At 38.5% G+C, this 20,407-nt stretch overlaps 1 protein-coding gene across 2 annotated transcripts in view; it reads right to left on the bottom strand.

Moving 5' to 3' along the window:
• LOC146003576 (BTB/POZ domain-containing protein 6-like) overlaps positions 1–19,879 on the bottom strand; it is a 43,474-nt gene extending 23,595 nt beyond the window's left edge. Inside the window, exons 1-3 of one of the 2 annotated variants that reach the window (XM_083141877.1) lie at positions 19,815–19,879; positions 14,284–14,357; positions 12,003–12,106 (exon numbers count right to left, since the gene is read on the bottom strand). In XM_083141877.1, coding sequence (XP_082998003.1) covers positions 12,003–12,106; positions 14,284–14,350 — 171 coding nt within the window. In that variant the 5' untranslated portion in view covers positions 14,351–14,357; positions 19,815–19,879. The other variant, XM_083141876.1, reaches the window with a different exon arrangement.
• Positions 19,880–20,407: the final 528 nt, after the last annotated feature.

Genomic DNA, 20,407 nt, shown 5'->3' with positions numbered 1-20,407 from the left:
GAGAGTTGACGGGAGGCTTCCGCCACGTAGTCAGAGGAGTTCATGACTACTGTGGTGGACCCTTTATCGGCAGGGAGGATTTTGATGTCCGGGTTGGGGTTAGGTTGTGGTGGGAAGAGGAGTTTTGGAGGTATGTACTGTCAGAAACATTGTTGACAACAGAGGTGATGTATCTTTCAAGAGGGTGGTTGTTGGGAAGGGAGGGGGGATCATGGGGGGAGGGGGGCAGAATTGGAGGAGACTGGGATGTATGTCTGAGGGATTAGCATTGGAGGGGGGATTCTTGGCCCAAAAATACGTCCACCTAAGTCTGCGGGCGAAGGTTTGTATGTCAAATAGTAGCTAGAAATTGTTAGGGGTGGCGGCTGGGGAGAAGGTAAGACCTTTGGAAAGGACGTCAATTTCGGTGGTTGTGAGGCTGTGGTTGGAAAGGTTCAAGACGGAGGTGCAGTCAGTGGGTGGAGGGGGTGAGGAATGTCAGTGTGCTGGGGGCATCTTTTGTCCGAGGACTGGTGCTCTTCTGTGGTGTGGTGGGAGGGGGGGGCATGGTTAGAGATGGTAGGTTGGGGTGGAGTGGGTAGAGGTAAGGGTGGATCTGGAAGTAAGGGACATGCAGTTTTGTGGTGGTGTTGTGGTGGGAGGGGGAGGGTGCATCCTGCATTCAGGGCTTGTCGGCAGAGAATGGAAAGTTTTTGCAGGTGTTTCTGGTTGAGGTTGTGGGCTATGGACTGGGAAAGGTTCCAGAGTGTGTTGATTTGGTTGTTATTGGTGCCTGGGGTCAGTAGGAGGATTTTGGTGAGGGACTGGATGGAAATCGAGAGTTCTCGAGTCCGGTGGAGCTGTGATCTGTACATGGTTAGGGTTAGTTCGGCAGCAAAAGTTCTCCCTAGGGGGCGAATATTGGGTTGAATATCGGGGGGCATGGCTGAGAAAGGGAGTTTGGGTGTCAGGCTTTTGGGAGTTAGGCCTAATAAGAGGCATGAATGTAAGAAACGTGTGTGACAAACAGATTTGGTGAAGGAAATAATAAGTGACCGGAGTCGGGAGAGTTGGCGTGAGTTGTACACAAAAGGGTTCATATCCAAAAAGGAACAAAAACACAGGAATAGGATCAGAAAAGGTGCCAGAAGGGCAGATAAACACTAATGACGAAGGAGACAGTAAACACTTACCACACAAAGAGAAATTATTCTATATTTCGCGATCTATATCGCATTTTCAAGTTGAAGAAGAAAGATCGGCGTTACGATATATATATATATATATATATATATTACGGTAACTTCAGGTTTTACATTTTCCTGCACATATGTTATTTATTCATAGTCCCATAAAGAAGAACATGTACCGTATATTTCTGAATCCAAGACAACGTTTTTTGCCGCAATTTCATGCCCAGAAGGATGGGGTCATCTTGCTTTCGCAGCACATGATGTAGAGTTTTTCTTTTCTTTACTGAACAGAATCACAAGCTTCCATTAAGCTCTAACTATACCCACTGCTACGTCTACCGCTTTAGCCTTGAATGTTCGCATGTGCTTTGAGCATTGTTGTATCTGACTAAGGGATGTCTGTATCTGTTTTTATTTCTTGTGTATCGGTACTTTTATTGTCTCCTTCAGTTACTTGTAATAAATTTTGAAAATAGTTTTTCTGTAATCCCTTGTTGAAAAATGGGGGGTCGTCTTGGATTCAGAGTCATCTTGCATTCAGAGATACACGGTAATTTAATTTCTATCAGATACAGAAAATATATTTGGTATTACAAATATTACAGATTTAATAAATATGTAAGAAAAACATGATTAACTCAATCGTATCATTTTAAAACTCAGTACCTTATCAATGTACATTAACTTTTGTTACTGATATTATATAAGTGACACTTATAAGTATAGTAGGTCTATGTATATTGATAACAAAATATATATGCATGGATTTCGAACACTTTAACACTATAATGATGGCTACATTAATGACGACTTGGGTCCAACAGATCTGGTGTGATTTTGTGTATTTATTATAGATTTTAATCCAAATACTTGCTACAGTGTTTCAAGTCATGCAAACCAAACTTTGAAAATTTATATCATGAAAACCGTAAGAGATATTTACACCGGGTTTGCTGCACTATATATATATTGATATAATTTTCAACACTTAATATTATCAATTTATTCCATACAGATAATTAAATAAATTAATAAGTGGCGGAAGGCAGCATTAAATATTTTTCCAGAAATGCACTTTTGAGGGAGAAAACTATGTAAGAAATTATGGGAGAGTCATAATTAGACATGTGATGACCGATGCCATGCCAATCTGTCATTTGCAATCAATAATGATAATGTGCAGCATTTGATGGATTCATGACTGGCGATTTTATGGATTGAGTAAAAAGTGCTGTTGAAGATTGTAAATAGTATTGCTTTCCGCTCCTCATTTGTTTTTATTTTACTCCCGCTGGGAGCTTCTTGCAAGAACGCGGAATTCTGGGACTGTGATATTCGAACACAGCGGCATGGTGCATGTCGGCTCGCGACAGCAGGAAGAACATTTTTCAACTAGCCTATCGGATGTGGGCTTTTGTGTATCTTATTCAGTGTGCAAACGTATTTAATTACTGTATAATGCTAAGTGAATTAAAACACTTGTATCATATCGAATTCGTTGCTGTATCCATTGTTCCAGCCCTATGGTAAGGTATTCATAATGGTGTCATCCCCAGAGGTGCTAGTTTTCTTTCGTGGTGTTACCTGGAAGGAATCTGCAAACATCTATGGTCCTCCGTATTCCGGATATGGTGATAGTTTGTTTCGTGCAGGTCAGTGATCATCAGTTGTGACAGTGCTAATTGTGACAGTGTTACAGAAAAAACAGTGTTTTTCGTTTGTACGCATACATGTTTTCCGCACTTTCGTAACGAACATTGTTACAACGAATTTTGCAGTGACCTTGAACTCGGTTGCGATTACAGTAGCATCAATCGTCACGGTACGGTGGAATCAGCTGTTTCAGGAACTCTTGTTTCGTCGTAGGATGATGCATTCTCTGTTTCTTCACCACCGTCGTGGGAGGAGGGATTGACTTTCTACGCGAGCATCAAAGAAGCAAATCGGTGAGTAAGTCTGGTTCATTTTACATTTCCTTCCTTGAATTTTCCTTACCTTGCAACCATGGCCGACATTCAGCATCTTATCAAAGAGAGAAATGCATGCAAGCGTAAACCCCAAACGTATAGCTTCGTATGTTGATACTTACGATGAAGCATCAAGCAACATTCTAACAATCAAGACCCGCTTGGAGCATTTAAACGAGGTTTAGCTAAAATTAGAGGACGTTCAAGACAGCATTGAACTACAATCAGTCGAAGGTGAACATGACGCGGCAAGAGAAGAAATTGAACGTATGTACTTTGATTTGAAAACAAGAATGCAAATTTTGATTGACAAGCATGTCACAAAGCCAGTTTCCCCTGAAACTAAACAATCTGCATCACGAGGAAGTATGCAGGTGAAACTTCCGGCAATTGCATTACCACATTTTAGCGGTAATTACATGCAGTGGGTGTCTTTCAAGGACACGTTCGTGTCGCTGATACACAACAATGTAGATATTTCAAATGTTCAGAAGTTTCAGTATTTGCGCGTATCGTTGAAAGGCGAGGCCTTACATCTAATTCAAAATTTGCCAATGACAGAAGCAAATTACGCTATTGCTTGGGAGCAACTCAATGAGCGATACGACAATAAAAGGTTGATAGCAGTGTCACATGTAAATGATATTTTACATATCAATCCAGTTGTAAAGGAGAATTGTCAGGAACTTCGTGCATTTACAAACACTGAAGTTAGCTCTATTTCAGTGCTCAAAATGATAGCTGAAGACACGTCGTTAACTGATATAATTTTAGTTCAGCATTTTGTTTCAAATCTCGATCCTGCAACGAGAAGAGCATTTGAACTAGAAAGTAATGATACTGAATTTAGCACATTAGATCAGCTCTTTAGTTTTCTAGAGCACAGATGCCAGGCTCTTGAAAAGATTAATCCAGTTACGAGTGAAGGTAACAAGGTAGCAACAAAATCATCTACAAATATGCACAAACAGTACAGTGCTAAATGTCAACAATCTTCGAAGTCATGTTACAACAGATTCTTCATTGTGCATGTTTTGTAAAGCAAATAAACATCGCTTATTTTCGTGTGAAGCCTTTAAGAAAGCTTCTATTTCACAAAAGTATAAATTTTTACGTGAAAATCGCGTATGTTTTAACTGTCTTAGCAGCAACAATCATGCTTCGGCTCAGTGTAAATATGGAGTGTGCAAGCGATGTAAACAGAAGCATAGTACTTTACTTCATGTAGATGAAGGTACATCCAATGTAAACCAGCAGCGTGAAATGTCATCTGGGGGTCACGTGAACACGTCAATGGTAAACAATACAAGCAATTCTTCACAGCATTCAGATCAAGCACCTCAGGTTTCTTATTGTTCAATTAAGCAGAAAACCGCATCACAGGTGTTACTTGCTACGGCAATTGTTCAAGTACAAGATATAGTGGGCAATTGGGTCAATTGTCGTGCTCTTTTGGACGTGGCGAGTCAGAATAATTTCATTGTTGAAGACGTTCAAAGTAATCGTCTTAGAAAGGTAAAGCATCGAGTTCCCATTCAGGGAATCAACAATTCGTCAGCTGAATCGAGTCATTCAGTAGAGATCCTTCTGAGATCTAATAATAGCAATTTTACGACAAGTATTTCGTGCTCAGTGTTGCCAACCATTACAGGGCTAATGCCTTCAGAAAAGTTTGATGCATCTGAATGGAACATTCCAACAGATATTCGTTTAGCAGACCCAAACTTTTGTTCGCCGGGCAAAATACAGATTCTGCTTGGTGCAGAGATTTTCTTTACCGTTATGAAGCCTGAAAAGAGAACAAAACCAGGAAATTTCCCCATTCTTCAAGACACAGAGTTTGGATGGATTATTGCAGGGAAGATTCCAGCAACATCTTCTAGCAACAGTATTACTAGGTCATTTTTCACGAGAAAGGAAGATTCTCTCAGCTCGCAGCTCTAACAGTTCTGGATCATAGAGGAGATCCACACGAAACTGCAATCACCAGAAGAAATTGCTTGCGAGCAACATTTTCAGCGAAATGTGACACGAGATGAAAGTGGCCGTTATACGGTCAGGCTGCCATTATGTAAGGATCGTTCAGTGTTGGGTGACTCCTCACACACTGCATTAACTCGATTACACCAATTAGAAACGAGGCTTCAACGTCAACCACAATTAAAGGCTGATTATACAGAATTTATGCAAGAATATTACCAGTTGGGACACATGGAGCCCATAGGAAATTTAAATGATGTACAAACAAATGACTGCACAAAATTTTTCATTCCGCATCATTGTGTTTTCAAGGATTCCAGTACAACGAAAATACGTGTTGTTTTTGATGGGAGTTCGCCATCAACAAGCGGTGAATCAATAAATAGCATACAAATGGTTGGACCTACCATACAGGAAGATTTGTTTTCCATTGTTCTGAGATTTCGAACTCACAAGGTGGCATTGGTTTCTGATGTAACAAAAATGTATAGAATGATACACATACATCCAGATGACAGGCCACTGCAATGCATTCTGTGGAGAAACTCTCCTCAGGAACTCATAACAGTATTTCAATTGAATACGGTCTCGTATGGGCTTACATCAAGTGCCTTATTAGCAACCAGATGTCTGAAGCAGTTAGCCGAAGATGAGGCAGTTAACTTCCCACACGCATCTCAAGTGTTGCAGCGTGATTTCTATGTTGATGATTACGTTGAAGGAAGCAGTAGCGTGCAAGGTGCGTTACAACTTTATCAAGATCTTTCAGAACTTCTGAAAAGAGGAGGATTCATCTTACGAAAGTGGTGCTCCAACAGCACTGAAGTACTCAACACTATTCCAGAATCACTGAGAGAGACTCAAAATCTAATTCATTTTCATACCGAAGGTGTTAAAACTCTAGGAATTTCATGGAATCCCTTGGCAGACACTTTCATGATTAACATTGGAGCCAAGTCTGTTAACATGATGTCACACAAACCAACCAAACGTCAAGTAGCCAGTGTTATTGCCCAGATATTTGATCCAATTGGACTACTTTCACCAGTAACTGTAATGTATAAGTATTTTTTACAACAGTTGTGGCTTCATAACATAAACTGGGATGATCCACTTCCAGATAGCCTGCAAGTTGAATGGGTTCATCTTCATTCTCAGCTACCAGTCATCAGTGAAATGCAAATACCACGTTTCATCCTAACACCTGGTTGTGTCAAGAATATACAAATCCATGGCTTTTCCGATGCATCGGAGAAAAATTATGGCAGTTGCTTGTATGTTCGTTCAGCAAACGAAGAAGGTTACACCGAAGTTCACTTACTGTGCTCAAAATCACGGGTCGGCCCGATCAAGAAAATCACTCTTCCTAGATTGGAACTCTGCGCTTCAGTCTTATTGGCCAAATTAATCAACAAGACTCTCCCAATTTTGAGACTTAATATTGACAATGTTTATTTGTGGACAGATTCACAAATAGTTCTGGCATGGCGCAGATCGCCAGCAAGCAGATGGAAGCCTTTTGTATCCAACAGAGTAGCGCAAATTCAAGAATTTACTCAAACTTATCAATGGAGACATGTTTCGTCCAAGGATAATCCAGCGGATTTAATCTCCCGTGGAGTTAAACCTCAAGATCTTCATCATCATTCGCTATGGTTTCATGGTCCAGCTTGGTTGCAAGAAAATGAAACGTGCTGGCCATCATCATCATCTGACACAAGTCTTAACAACAAAGATGTTCCTGAACAACGAAAGCTTCCTGTAACCTCACTGGTGTCTCATCTGCAATCAGAGGCAATAATAAACAATTTTTCTACATTTTTCAAATTGTTAAGGACTATAGCGCTCTGTAAAAGATTCATTCGCAATTGTAAAAATGCAAGTAACAAACAATCCGATCCACTTACTTCAATTGACATTGAAGATGCCACTCAATCGTGCGTCGTTATGACACAAATTTCGTTCTTTCATCGAGAGATAAATGATCTCACTGCCGAAGGGCAAGTATCCAACAAAAGTATCCTCAAGGACTTACACCCCTTTCTGGTTTGATTGATTGATTGATTGATTTAGTTTATTTTACTTCGCGTTTTGTGCCTCTTGGCTAATTTGCGAAGATGGGGATGAGTGATGAAATGATGAAATTGATGAATGGACATTCACAAACAACCAAGCCCGACCGGGATTCGAACCCGGGACCCTTGGCGTCGCAGCGCGATGTGCTAACCACTCGGCCACAGGGTCGGGCACACCCCTTTCTGGATAATCAGGGAATTCTTCGTGTTGGAGGTAGGCTAGAAAATAGCAACTTGGAATTCAGCAGCAAGCATCAAATCATTTTGCATCCAAAAAGTCACTTCGCCCGTCTACTAATTAAATCAGAGCATGAATGATTGATGCACGCAGCACCCCAATTGTTAATCTCATCCATTCGAGAAAGGTACTGGATACCTAGAATACGACAAGTTATTAAGCAAATCATTCATCAGTGTTTAACTTGTTATCGTTTGAAGGCATCCGGAGCACAACAGCTAATGGGACAGCTCCCATCCATCAGAGTTACACCTAGCAAGGCATTTAATCATGTAGGCATAGACTATGCCGGACCATACGTCATCAAAGTAGGGTCAATCAGGAGTAAAATCACAAAGAAATGCTACATCGCTCTTTTTACGTGCCTAGCCATGAGAGCAATACATCTTGAGCTAGTAACAGACCTTACTTCTGAAGCTTTCATAGCAGCATTGCGACGCTTCACAGCAAGGCAAGGCATTTGTTCCACCATTATCAGCGATAATGCCACAACATTTCAAGGAGCGAAGAACGAACTTCAGAAACTTCAATTGCTATTTCAATCGCAAGGATTCAGTGAAGACATTCAAAGGTATGCAGCACAAGAAAACTTTCAGTGGAAAAATTCACCTCCACGTAGCCCAACATTCGGTGGTGTCTGGGAAAGCGCCATAAAATCTATGAAGTACCATCTTCGCAGAGTCGCCAAGAATGCTGTACTGGCATACGAAGAGCTGTCAACTCTTTTGTGCCAAATCGAAGGTTGCTTAAACTCTCGACCTCTTACATCCTTACCTGACTCTCATGAAGAATTTAATTACCTCACTCCAGGCCACTTTCTTATTGGTGGTCCACTAACCTCCTTTCCTCAACCAGACTTAAGTGATCTCAAGGAAAATAGACATTCCAGGTGGCAACGAGTTCAACAGTTTCAACAAAGGATTTGGAGAAACTGGTCCCGAGATTATCTGCATGGTATGCAACAGCGTCAGAAGTGGACAACCACGCAGCCCAACCTGCAACCAGGACTACTTGTGCTTCTGAAAGAAGACAACCTACCCCCATTATCCTGGAAAATGGGCATTATAGAAGAAGTGTTTCCAGGGAAAGACAATTTAGTTCGTGTAGCCGTGGTTCGCACCAAGGATGGAGTGTACCGAAGGGCTCTCAGTAAGATTGTGCCTCTTCCAGATGGGAAGATCAATTGAACTTTCATGATTTAGTTTGGATGCTGCGCATTCCAACAGGGGGGAGAATGTTGAAGATTGTAAATAGCATTGCTTTCCGCTCCTCATTTGTTTTTATTTTACTCCCGCTGGGAGCTTCTTGCAAGAACGCGGAATTCTGGGACTATGATATTCGAACACAGCGGCATGGTGCATGTCGGCTCGCGGCAGCGGGAAGAACATTTTTCAACTAGCCTATCGGATGTGGGCTTTTGTGTATCTTATTCAGTGTGCAAACGTATTTAATTACTGTATAATGCTAAGTGAATTAAAACACTTGTATCATATCAAATTCGTTGCTGTATCCGTTGTTCCAGCCCTATGGTAAGGTATTCATAATGGCGTCATTCCCAGAGGTGCTAGTTTTCTTTCGTGGTGTTACCTGGAAGGAATCTGCAAACAAGTGCCATTTTTGGGACATCTTATTCATATCCCTTGTGCAATGTTTGTAAGACTTCAGCAACGTACTTTTTCTGTCAAATTCAATAGTATTCAATCCAGATTGTTTGGTGATATTGAAAAAATGTTGCAATAATGTACCTCATTGAGTTCTGTGTGTCAATAAATGTGATTTCCTTTTCTTTTTTCACTTCTGGCAACATTTTAATTATTTATTATTAAATCATGCATGATATTCTATATGTTCGTATCACATAATTTTCTCAACATACAGGGTCTTATTTTCAAAAAAAGAGTTTCTTCTCATTATATTAAGTTTTCAGTTATATGGTGGTAAACAACTGGGTTCAGTGACTTCTGGGACACACTGTATATTATGGAAACTATTAAAGCAAGCTTCTAAGGTAGAATTTACATAATTTTTTTAAGAACTTAAAAACTGGCTTATGTAGGCCACTGATCGTTCTCCATCACACTCTTCTGACGACCCTGTTTCCTCCCTGATAGGATGCAGGAAGTGTGAGGGTGCCGAAGCAAGTAGATATTTAAAAACACACAGCCTGCAGGATAAGTTCCACTGCTGCAAACAGTGTTGACAGGAGAAAGCTACTTGTTCCTCCTGATTTCTGTGCTGTGTTTGACAGAGACAGTGAAGCTACACGAAGGGAAATGTCCATTGGTGCAGGAAAATCTAGGTGAAAGTTCAGGTAAAAAGGAAGATTTTATGAAGAATGTAGAAATAAATGGCTGGAAATTTTGAGGATATCAGACTCATGTTTTTTGTTTTACTTGTATGTCTGCTTTGGTGTTTTATTTCTATTACATCTAATTAATCTATATAATAAATATATAATTATTAATAAATGTATAATAAATATATACGATAAATAAGAATTATTGTGGCAAACCAGTCAAATTTTCAGAACATGCCACTGTTTGCTGGATGGTGTGTAGGTGGGATTGAAAATGTCGGAAATATGTGACTGGGATTGGAGGAGGATTAAAAGTTGGGATGGTTAATGAGTGGCTAAATTGAGTTCCCAGCATTTTGAAAAGGATATTGTGGTTTACAGAGGTAGCTGGTGGATAATGGCTACTTGGAATGAGTAGCTGAAGTTAAGTGTTTGTACTGTTGGTATGGGTGGCAATGATGAGTTGGAGTTTTGGGACATCTTATAAAAGGTAAAAGCCACCACAGAGTTTGCAGATGAAAACTGGCACCAGAATGACCTCATCACATGCCAACCTTTTGATGGATAGACTTGATCAGTGGATCTTGATCAATGGACTGGGCAACATACCAGAGGCAGTCACATCTCTGATGACTGGGTTCAGTAGAAGGATTGTCATGAGACTGGATGGATTCCTGGATGCAATGTAACTAGGAGTAAGTTCCACAGCAAATGTAGGTTGCAAAATATACAAACTTTCCATTTTTGTTTACCCACACACATACATACAAGGGCTATTCAGAAATCAAATTCCGATTAGCTCGTAAAAAGCAATGCATAAGCATACCGACATGGCACTTGCACAGTAGCAGTAGCAGTAATGTGTAATTGCACTCCACATACAACCACAGTCCATTTGCTTCAACAGTGTACAAGTAGAAACTGGCAAACATAGCCACTCGTATGACTGCTCCAGCCAGTTCCGAGGTGCACAATGTGATTCAATTCCTTCAAGCAGAAGGAGTCGATGCAACAAAAATTGGTGTAGTGAGTGATAGTGCTGCGAGAGACGGGTACAGGAAATTTAAGGCTTGACATGCAGACGGGCATAATGAGGGAGTTCAAGGAAGACCTTCAATTGTGACCAATGAACTCGTCCGACAAATTGGAAGAAATTGTGCGAGCAAAATGCCGTTTCACAATTTCACAACTCTCCAAGGAATTTCCTCAAATTTCCAGGACACAATCAACAATGAATTTTGGCAGCGTTCACTCCTTCTGCTTGAAGTAATGGAATCACACCTCACAACTGGCAGGAGCAGTAACACGAGCATCAATGTTAGTCAGTTTCTACTCGCACACTGTTGAAGAAAATGGATTACGTTTTTTGTGTGGAGTGCGATTACACATTACTGCTGGCTACTGCGCATACGCCATGGCACTGCGGTTATGAATTGCTTTTTACGAACCAATCAGAACTTGATTTTTGAATAGCCTCCCGTATATACTTTTATTGTTAATCCTCCGTTGGCATACGTGGTGTGATGTTCACGTTGTAAGTTTTTCAGGTTCAGATAATGATATCATTTTCTGTTCGGTAATTATGAACAATGGCAGTTCGGAGCATGTTTTGCTGAACCGAGTGTTGAGAAAAAAAGAAGACTTGGGCAGAGTGTTTTATTCTCAGTAATCAGATGATAATGTTGTTGAAGAGATATTGAAAAGCGATAATGATAGCTCCTTGTAAAAATGAGCCTACTTTTATGTGTTTTTTCCCCTCAATATATTTGGCAGGATGAAACTACGAAATAGAATGTACAGGTACATCTCTTTCGTCAACAAGTAACAAATTATTTAATTTATTACTAATGTTTTGCAAATCAGAACATCAAAAGTAAATTCCAAATAAAATTGTAAAAATTGTTGTGTTCATGTTACATTGTCTCTTATATAGGTAATCAGTAATATTGCAATACAAGAATATCAGTTTGTTATTACATAATAAATACAAATTTTAATGTATAAGTGATATATGTTAGGCAATATACATTTATAAACTCTTTTTTTTAATGTGATAAATGTAAAATGATATTCGAAAAAATGACAAAAAGCAATGAAATTCATATGTGAGTGCCACGCTTATCGTATACCAACCGCGTTACTCTGAAAGACGTGTACCAATGGAGGGTTAATTTGTACCTCTGGCACAGGGCATTCTGTGGTATAGTTAATAGTAAGAAAATAACATTTTGTACATGTAAATATAACAAAATAACAAACTGAGAAAAGCTTTACCTTTTCTTCATGTCCTACAATAACTGTACAATCACAGAAATCAGTGCTATCCAGTAAGTGATGTAATCTGTCTAACACCTTCTTCTTTGATAACTGCCAATTACCTACAAAATACAAAGTATGAATCTGCAAACCTACGAACTATGAAACACATATGGTAAAAATAAGTACACACAAACAACTGAAAAGAACTTAAAATATAAATGCACAATGTAATAATAAATAATAAAAAAAAAGTTTTATTTCCTGAAACATTGCTACCTTGTTCTATTCTGCTGTAGAACAGTTTGTTTGGAAAAAAATATATAAAAACTAGGCACTGAATTTTATAAAATAACATGTAATAATCATTACTTTTTATAATAGCATGAATAATGAAAAGTCTCATATTCAAATCTTCTCATCCAAGATTTAATATTTCTGCAACATCAATAGCTGTAATTTCGTAATACATGCAGAGGATTGTACAATCACTGTATATAAGTTACAACATCTTTGATTGTTTTTTCTAATCTTCTAAAACAATAGATTCCTTCACTACTCGTTGGAGTCATGGTATATTCATTGCCTTGTAAACAAAGGTCCCCAGGTTTGATACCTGGTGGAGGCACATTGCACAATGGTTCAGATCCCAATTTATACTGTAGGTCCGGTTCCATTTAGCCTATCTGTGCATAAAGTGGACTTAAAACAACAATTCAATTGACTTATTGAGTATATCAACAACTGCGTCACAGTCATAAAACCTTTCATACTCAGAAGACAATCCTCTCAAAATGGCCAAGAAGCTTTTTCAAAACAGAAACAATGTTGAAAAAAATGTACCTGCAAAAGTACGAACTATGAAACATGCATGGAAAAAATAAGTGCACAGACAACTGAAAAGAACTTAAATCTAAATGCACAATGTAATAATAAATACAAAAACAAAATACAATACAAGAACATATATGTGTTAACAAACATAAACAAGTTTTATCTTTATTGCACTCTCAAGAGCCCCAGACTAATAAAATGAAAGTGGAACGATTCATACCTGTATTATCTTGTTTTGTGTTGGTTTTCTGCCACCGTTTGATAATTGGAAAGACCAGGATCATGGGCGTCCGCAGGATTTTTTCCAGGGAGGGGCAATCAAGGTATTTCTCCCGGGGGGGCAAAGGAGGCATATTTAAAAAACTATTTCAGTCTGAAAGTATCATGTTCCTTCAACGTATTTATAATAATTAACAAATTACTGTGGCTGAAATGAAATTATGTGTGAAATATATAATTCTCAGGTGAACATTCATTTTCCATGTGACCAGGATGCATGGTGATTATATCCAATTGATGATGGGGGCATACCCAAAGGATCAGTCATGCCCACGCTGAGATGAGATTAGATTAGATTTATTCCCTTTGTTTCATCATCTATAGTACAAGATGTACAATGACATTGAGCAGGTCATTCTTATAACTAAGAACTCGAACCTGGAACCTTTGGTGCGACATTCAATGTGATTAGGTGGCCGTAAGGCGAAAGCAGAGAGTTTAAAGAACAGACTTTCTCCCGAGGCCTGAGAATATAACTCTTGCCACCAACCATGTGAAGATGGGGCAATCACCATTAACTCTTTATTTTTACTGAAGAATTTTTATAAGTTCTAGTATTCAAGAGGAGAAGGTGGGGGAAGGGTGGAGCATTACTATGCTGCCTTTGGGGAGACCTAAATAAACATGCCAAAATACAATTTTCACAGCTTGAACACTATTTTAGGCACTCCTAATCCAAATTGGCACTACAAGTCGAAATAAGCCATTTCAGTCACAAGAAAATTTACACATAATTATTGTAGTAACTTAAATTTACTTCTGTACTGAAAGTCTACAAATCTGATCATGGGAACAAAATTGGCATTGAAGGCAATATCCAGGCTCTAATAACAACAAAGCAGATGTAAATTAATTTTGTTCATGCTCACTGGACAGGTTAAGGTGGAGGGTGTGATATACCTCCTCAAGGCATTAAAAGGGCTATCATCCCTCCTCATATCTACAACCAATGGAACATCCCCACAGGGACATCCAAAACAAACAGTAAAGCATCAATTATAAAAAGAAATTCCATGCTTCCCCTATTTCTCACATCTTAAAGAAATGCAATAAGCTCCATGTGATATCATAAAGTAATGATAAATCTTCAATGAACAAGTAGAGGAAAGCTAAAAAATTTCACCACTCCCCACAAGAGAAGTGGCACCATGCAAACCAATAAAATAAAATAAAAGATTCTATTTACCTTTCTCATCTGTTTTGTCAGCCTTGTTTGACTCCTCTCCTTCCGATGATACACTGTTGTGCTCCATTTTCAGCCTAAGTAATGACAACAAAAATCGTATCTTTAAGTATTTCATCTACATTCAAATGCTTGATCAAATCATCTTCATTATGCATGCACCCGTTCTACATCACATGAATTTACTATATACACTGAGTGCTCACTGAATTGCGACCACCCCTCCAAACAACAAGGTAGCTGCTCTGATCACATGACCACCCTCACTGGAAGTATCGTGATGAATGTATAGACACAACGCTACATGTTAATCAAACAGCACACGTTACAATGGGAGGTGGTCAGGATTTAACGTTGTTTCAAAAGAGCATGATTGTGGGTGTCCGAGCATCAGGTGCGTCAATAATGGGCTGCATGCACCCGTTTCAGTGTAGTGAAGGTGTACAGAGAGAGAGAAGAAAATGGGGCAACGACTACCAAAAGGCAGAATTGCAAGGGCGTATGGAAGGTGCCACCGAGGGGAGAGCGTCGAGTCAAACGGCTCATGACAGCTGAACACACAATCAGCAACAGTGGATGCACAACACCCATATCCCACAAAACTATGTGCGCACACTGGCATGCATGAAGTTCCAGAGCAGACGACCCACTCGTTACCCACTCCTCATGAAGCATCACTGTCGACTTTGTCTCACTTGGGCCAACAAGCATGCTGATTGGACCGTAGACGATTGGAAAAGGGTGTGTTGGTCAGATGAATCACGGTTTTTGCTACACCACTGTGACAGGCGTGTGTGGTACCAACAGCACGAGGCTATGGACCCTTCCTGCATGGTAAGTGCTGTACATGCGGGTGGGGGCCGCTGTATGGTTGCTTCTGTTGGCATGGACTGGGACCATTGGTGTGTATGGACTGCCATGTGACATCCGTTGTGTATCGGGAGGTGTTAGGGGACCACTTTCACCCTGCAATGCAACATTTCTACCCACACAGGGACAGCATTTTCCAGGATGACAATGCACGGTACCACCGAGGCAAGGCTGTACTTGCTTGGCTGGAGGAACATTCCAGAGATGCAGGATATGAATTGGCCCCTAACTCCCCTGATCTTAACCCCTTAGAGCATTTGTGGGAGGTTGTGGAATGAGCTCTTCGAACCATGCATCCTGCACTGACTCAACCTTACATTTTTTCATTCATTTGAAATTTGGCATACTGAAAGGGCTACCAGGGGTACGAAAATATGTAGATCCATATCTTTTGTATTTTTGACATTACAGTGTTGCAAACTACGCCATTTTGACAATTTTTCTAACATCTTGTTAACTTTAAATTGCAATATTTCGGCAATCTCACCTATTTCCAACAACTTTCCCCTCTTTCCACCTTTCACTATATGCACCAATAACGGAGTTACCTATGGGACCGGACTTTTGAATCACCCTTATTTTTAACAACTGCGAATTTAAACATTAGATCTATGTACGTTAATTCAAACAATATTGTATTTCATTTCTCTTAGACTTTTACTTTTGAATATTATGAATTTGTCTATCAAAATATGTTATAATGAATTACTTAACCTACTCTACCCTTCCCTAATCTAACATTACTCCGGACCCCATTGGCGTCCCATTTTCAAATTTTGTACGGTTATTGAATAATAGTGTATATATGCAACATAATTTTTTGAAAAAAAAAATAAATAAATAAATAAAGACCAGTTTTTGAGAAAATGGCTACCAAAGTTTTCTTTACACCACCTTCAATTGTTTTTTATTCTGACATGGATATGCAATATCTCGTGTGAAAGATACCTTCGTGACCTTTCCAACACCGTCCAAATCACTTCTATAGGTGCCCGGATTGCCAAAATATTGTAATTTAAAGTTAACAAGATTTTGCAACACTGTACTGTCAAAAATACAAAAGATATGGAATCTACAACTTTGCATATTTTTCTACCTCAAGTGGCCCTTTCAGCATGCAAATTTTCAAATGAATCAAAATATGTGAGGTTGAAAAGTGCCTCTTCACTTGTTGATTTCACATGGAATGTCCCTATGGAGGCATGCTTGCTACTCTTTTCTTGCAGAACGTTTTTTTTTTTTTTTGTATATATTTCCCTATACATGGTGTATCATTCAAAAACTGTTGCTGTGGATAATTGACTCATCCAGCCATCTTTGAAACATTTGGCATTGTGATCAAATATGCATGATTTTCTTCTCTCGAAGTAGAAATTACTTTATTTACAGGTATGTACAATTAAAATCAGTTTTGTTTACATGTTCCATTCATCTGCTTTTCCCTCTTTACACGAAAAAGGTAAATAGGTTAATCTGTTTTAGTATAGTTTCAACTAAAAAGACTGGTTGAAGAGTGTTCTCTGCAAGCTGCTTTTTGGCATGAAACATCTATAAAACTTATAAACATTCAAGAAACTTCAAAAACATTAACATGTGGAATGTTGCTCCATCTTGTATGAAGACATGGGTCTCTAAACAACACCGTTCTTGCAGGCAAGAACCACATGCTGTGCAAGGAGTTGAGCGTATCATGCACTTGTAAAGGAATGCATGACTGAATCTTAAAGTGTAAGCTCCTCAAAGCAAAAGAGGCCCAGAATGAAACCAGCGCTGAATCCACATCATACAGTGAAATAATCAAAATGCAACGGCTGTTTCAGCACATTTTCGCCTGGTGGCAAAACTTTGAAAAATTTATTTTCATCACTTATTGCTTCTCCATAGTCTTTATGTGGTAACAGTTTCGTATATCGGAAACACATTTCTTAATTTTTACAGAAGAAACTACTTACGGAAATGAGTTTGTCTAAGGTTTACAACGTTCGTCGAGGTATTTTCTTTCATCCTGAAATATATTTGACCGGGAAATCATGTATTTTTCAAGAGAAATATCTCACAGATGCACAATTGCCATTGTTTTCATTTGCCTCCCGTACCTAAACCGGATGCAGCGTACTTTTCATGACGTAACCCCCTGTCAGTGTTTCCAACCCCTTTTTTTTCACTATGCTTGCTTAACCTAACCAAAACTAACCTTATCGGAAATGGTTCATGGGGATATCCGTGAATGGTTTGTAGGGCTATCCGTCAGCTACCCATGATGCATAATGTACAATTTCCACCGGTGACGAACACGATAGTAGGTATTTTTCGGTGAAGAAGGTTGGAAACACTGCATACCCACAACTTGAGTCAAGATGTGGCCGCCATATTATGTGTTACGGAAGCGAGGAAAGGAATCAAAGAAATCAATCTGTATGTTAAAAATTGTGTTCGTTTTCGTGTAAAAAGCATAATGGCACCTTGAACTATGTTCCGCAATACACAATTGGTAAGTACGAACCATGCGAAACACAAAATATGAGATTTTAATGTGTCTCCGATATATGAAGTTTCACCACAATCCATTGCTTCAAACGAGCTACAGAGGGTTCTGAGTAGGGAACTTTAATGCTTTTTAATGTTTTTTTTGATGAAAGTAATTACAATTTTTTACATAAGGAGTAGTTCTTTCTTTTAGTTTTCGTTTGCGGAAAACACAATATAGCACGTACACCTTCGTGCCTCATCATGCGTTGTGCTTGTGTTTTATCGATTTTCATCATCTATGCAGTGTTTCAACCTTCGTAACCGAAAAAATACTACGTTGAATTTTTTTTCTGCATTGTTTTACGAACAAAATTTTTACTATGCTTGGTTATAACCTTGCCGGAAATGGTTCATGGCGCTATTCGTGAATGGTTTTTGGGGCTATGCGTCAATGGTTTGTGGGGCTCCCGGTATGAATTTCACCATGCATCCATGACACGTCATGTTTGTATTTTTGGTTGGAAACACAGAAGGTTGCAACACTGCATCCCAATGAACATCAACAAAACACAAGCACGACGCATGATGATCTACCAAGGTATACGCGCCAAAGGCTATTGTCAGTCAGAGAATTAATTTTCAACAAAAAACATGAATTTCCACTATGATGCATTCCCACGTCACAGAAAATGCCTTCCAGCTGTTAGACAAGGCTACAGGAACTTATTACCGTAAGTAGTTTCTTCTGTAAAAATGAAAAAATCTGTTCGTGGAATAGTAAATTAGTACCGAAGTGAGGCCCAGAACAGAATCTGCAAGATGCTGTTCCAAGGCTGAAATTCACATTTTTAAAACTTAAAACTGTTTCTGTTCCTCTGTAGTTTGGTGAAATAGAGGCCCAGTCCTGATTGTTTAATTTCAAATTAATCATGGTACACAGGCATTTTTACATGATTTCTATTTCTATTGCATTGATGTCTGTTAACGCATACTTCAGTGCCTCAGTGATTACATTATGCAGGTTTTCTGGAGAACATATTTATCAATGAACAGCCATTTGTTTACTGTCATCTTGGATACAAACTGTTACTGTTAGGTTAGGAAACATAGTTAAAATTTGGTGTCGTGTTAATATCAGGATCTAGAAATTGGAAATAATTGCGAACCATTGGTGCTAGCCCCACGAACCATTGGCGCGTGATTAGGTTAGTTCTGTTAGGTTAGGAAACATAGTTCAAATTTCATCAAAACAACGTTGATACTCCTTCAGGAATGTTCCGTGAAGCAGATACGTAAGTACGAATGTCAAAAATTGACGAAACCAAAAAATTAGAGGTGTCCAAAGGATAGTAAATTTTTACCAATTTCTGATGCACTGAGGTCTTCAAAAAAGCTTAAAACATTTCTGTCTTCCGCAGATGGAACATTCTAAATCTGAACTCTCACCTGTCATACTTCTAAAAGTTGTAGTACAAACAAAATACCTGTCATACTTCTATAAGTTGTAGTACATACAAAATATAAAGTAACATTTCAGTACTACAAAATAGTGTCTATTTTTTTGTTGTGCAGCATTCCATAGTGACAAAATACCTCCACGAAGTTTGATGAATGCAACAGAAACTCATTTCCGTAAGTAGTTCCTCCTGTAAATTTGAAGAAAAGTGTCTGATACAACAGACATTTACCGCATAACTTATAATTTCTTTAGCTTTCATATCGACAATTTAGCAAATGCAGGAACACTTAGGCTACTCGAAGGAGCAGTTTTCGTGTATTTTTAACATTCTTAAAGATGGTTTAAAATATAGATACGGAAAATTTAACTCAAAACTACCAATAGTTGTCATTTATTTTTTCGTATAATTTACCTTTTAACTGTATTTTGTTGCGATCCAGTGTAACGAACAATTTCTTTCCCTTTTACCATTTTATAATGTATATATTAAACTGTTTAACTTTGAAAATATACATTAAAGATGAATTAATAATTAATATTCTTATTTTTTAAACATTGACACATGGAATCGATTGACAGAACCGGCGATTGAAATAAATACATCTTTCGTTAGCGAACAAAAATTTCTGCTGTAATACACGATGATAGAGAATTGTGTTCTCATAACAATAACAAAAGAGTAGACGGATGGGGAAAAAAAACATAAACAACTAAGCAAACAAAACAAAATTCTTACCTTAGTAACGTGATTTTTAACGCTGCGGAAAAAGTAGCTAAGCTATTTCATATATTTACCAGAGCACGAGCAGTCTGCAGACAAATGTTGCCAGCAATTAGGCGGAAGAAATAGCTAAATCTTTACACAAGAACCACCAAATTAAATCTCAATTTTGAAATAAATAATAATTTTAAATTACTTAAGTTCAGGATAAAATTTCAGGTGTGAATCGGGTCACGAAGTCCTAGTTATTCATACAGCACACAGATTTAAAACGTCAGGAAGACCAAATTTGTAATGAAACACTATAGCTTGGCGTGAAGAAAATTTTTGCTTAAGAGGGCTCATGATAAAACATTATCCTATTTCTAAAGAAGGTAGTTCTCTTCAATTACTATTAAACAATTTAAAAAAAATACTCAGTAACTTTCTAGATTATTCAACACTACAACCGTCTACTGACAATTAAATTTTAATTAGTATGGAAATTTGAATTTGCATGAAATTAAATAAGTAACCACAGAGAAGATAAATTTATATTCTCTGTGGTTGAGCCATAAAGACTGTGGTTAAGGTTGGACGCAGGAAAAAATGTCTGCTCTCGTTTGGTG

Source organism: Lepisma saccharinum, chromosome 20 (assembly GCF_977018435.1).
Source record: "Lepisma saccharinum chromosome 20, izLepSacc3.1, whole genome shotgun sequence".
NCBI classification, from domain to species: Eukaryota; Metazoa; Arthropoda; class Insecta; order Zygentoma; family Lepismatidae; genus Lepisma; species Lepisma saccharinum.
Note: the sequence above shows the minus strand (reverse complement) of the source record. Positions and strands in the feature narration are given on the sequence as shown.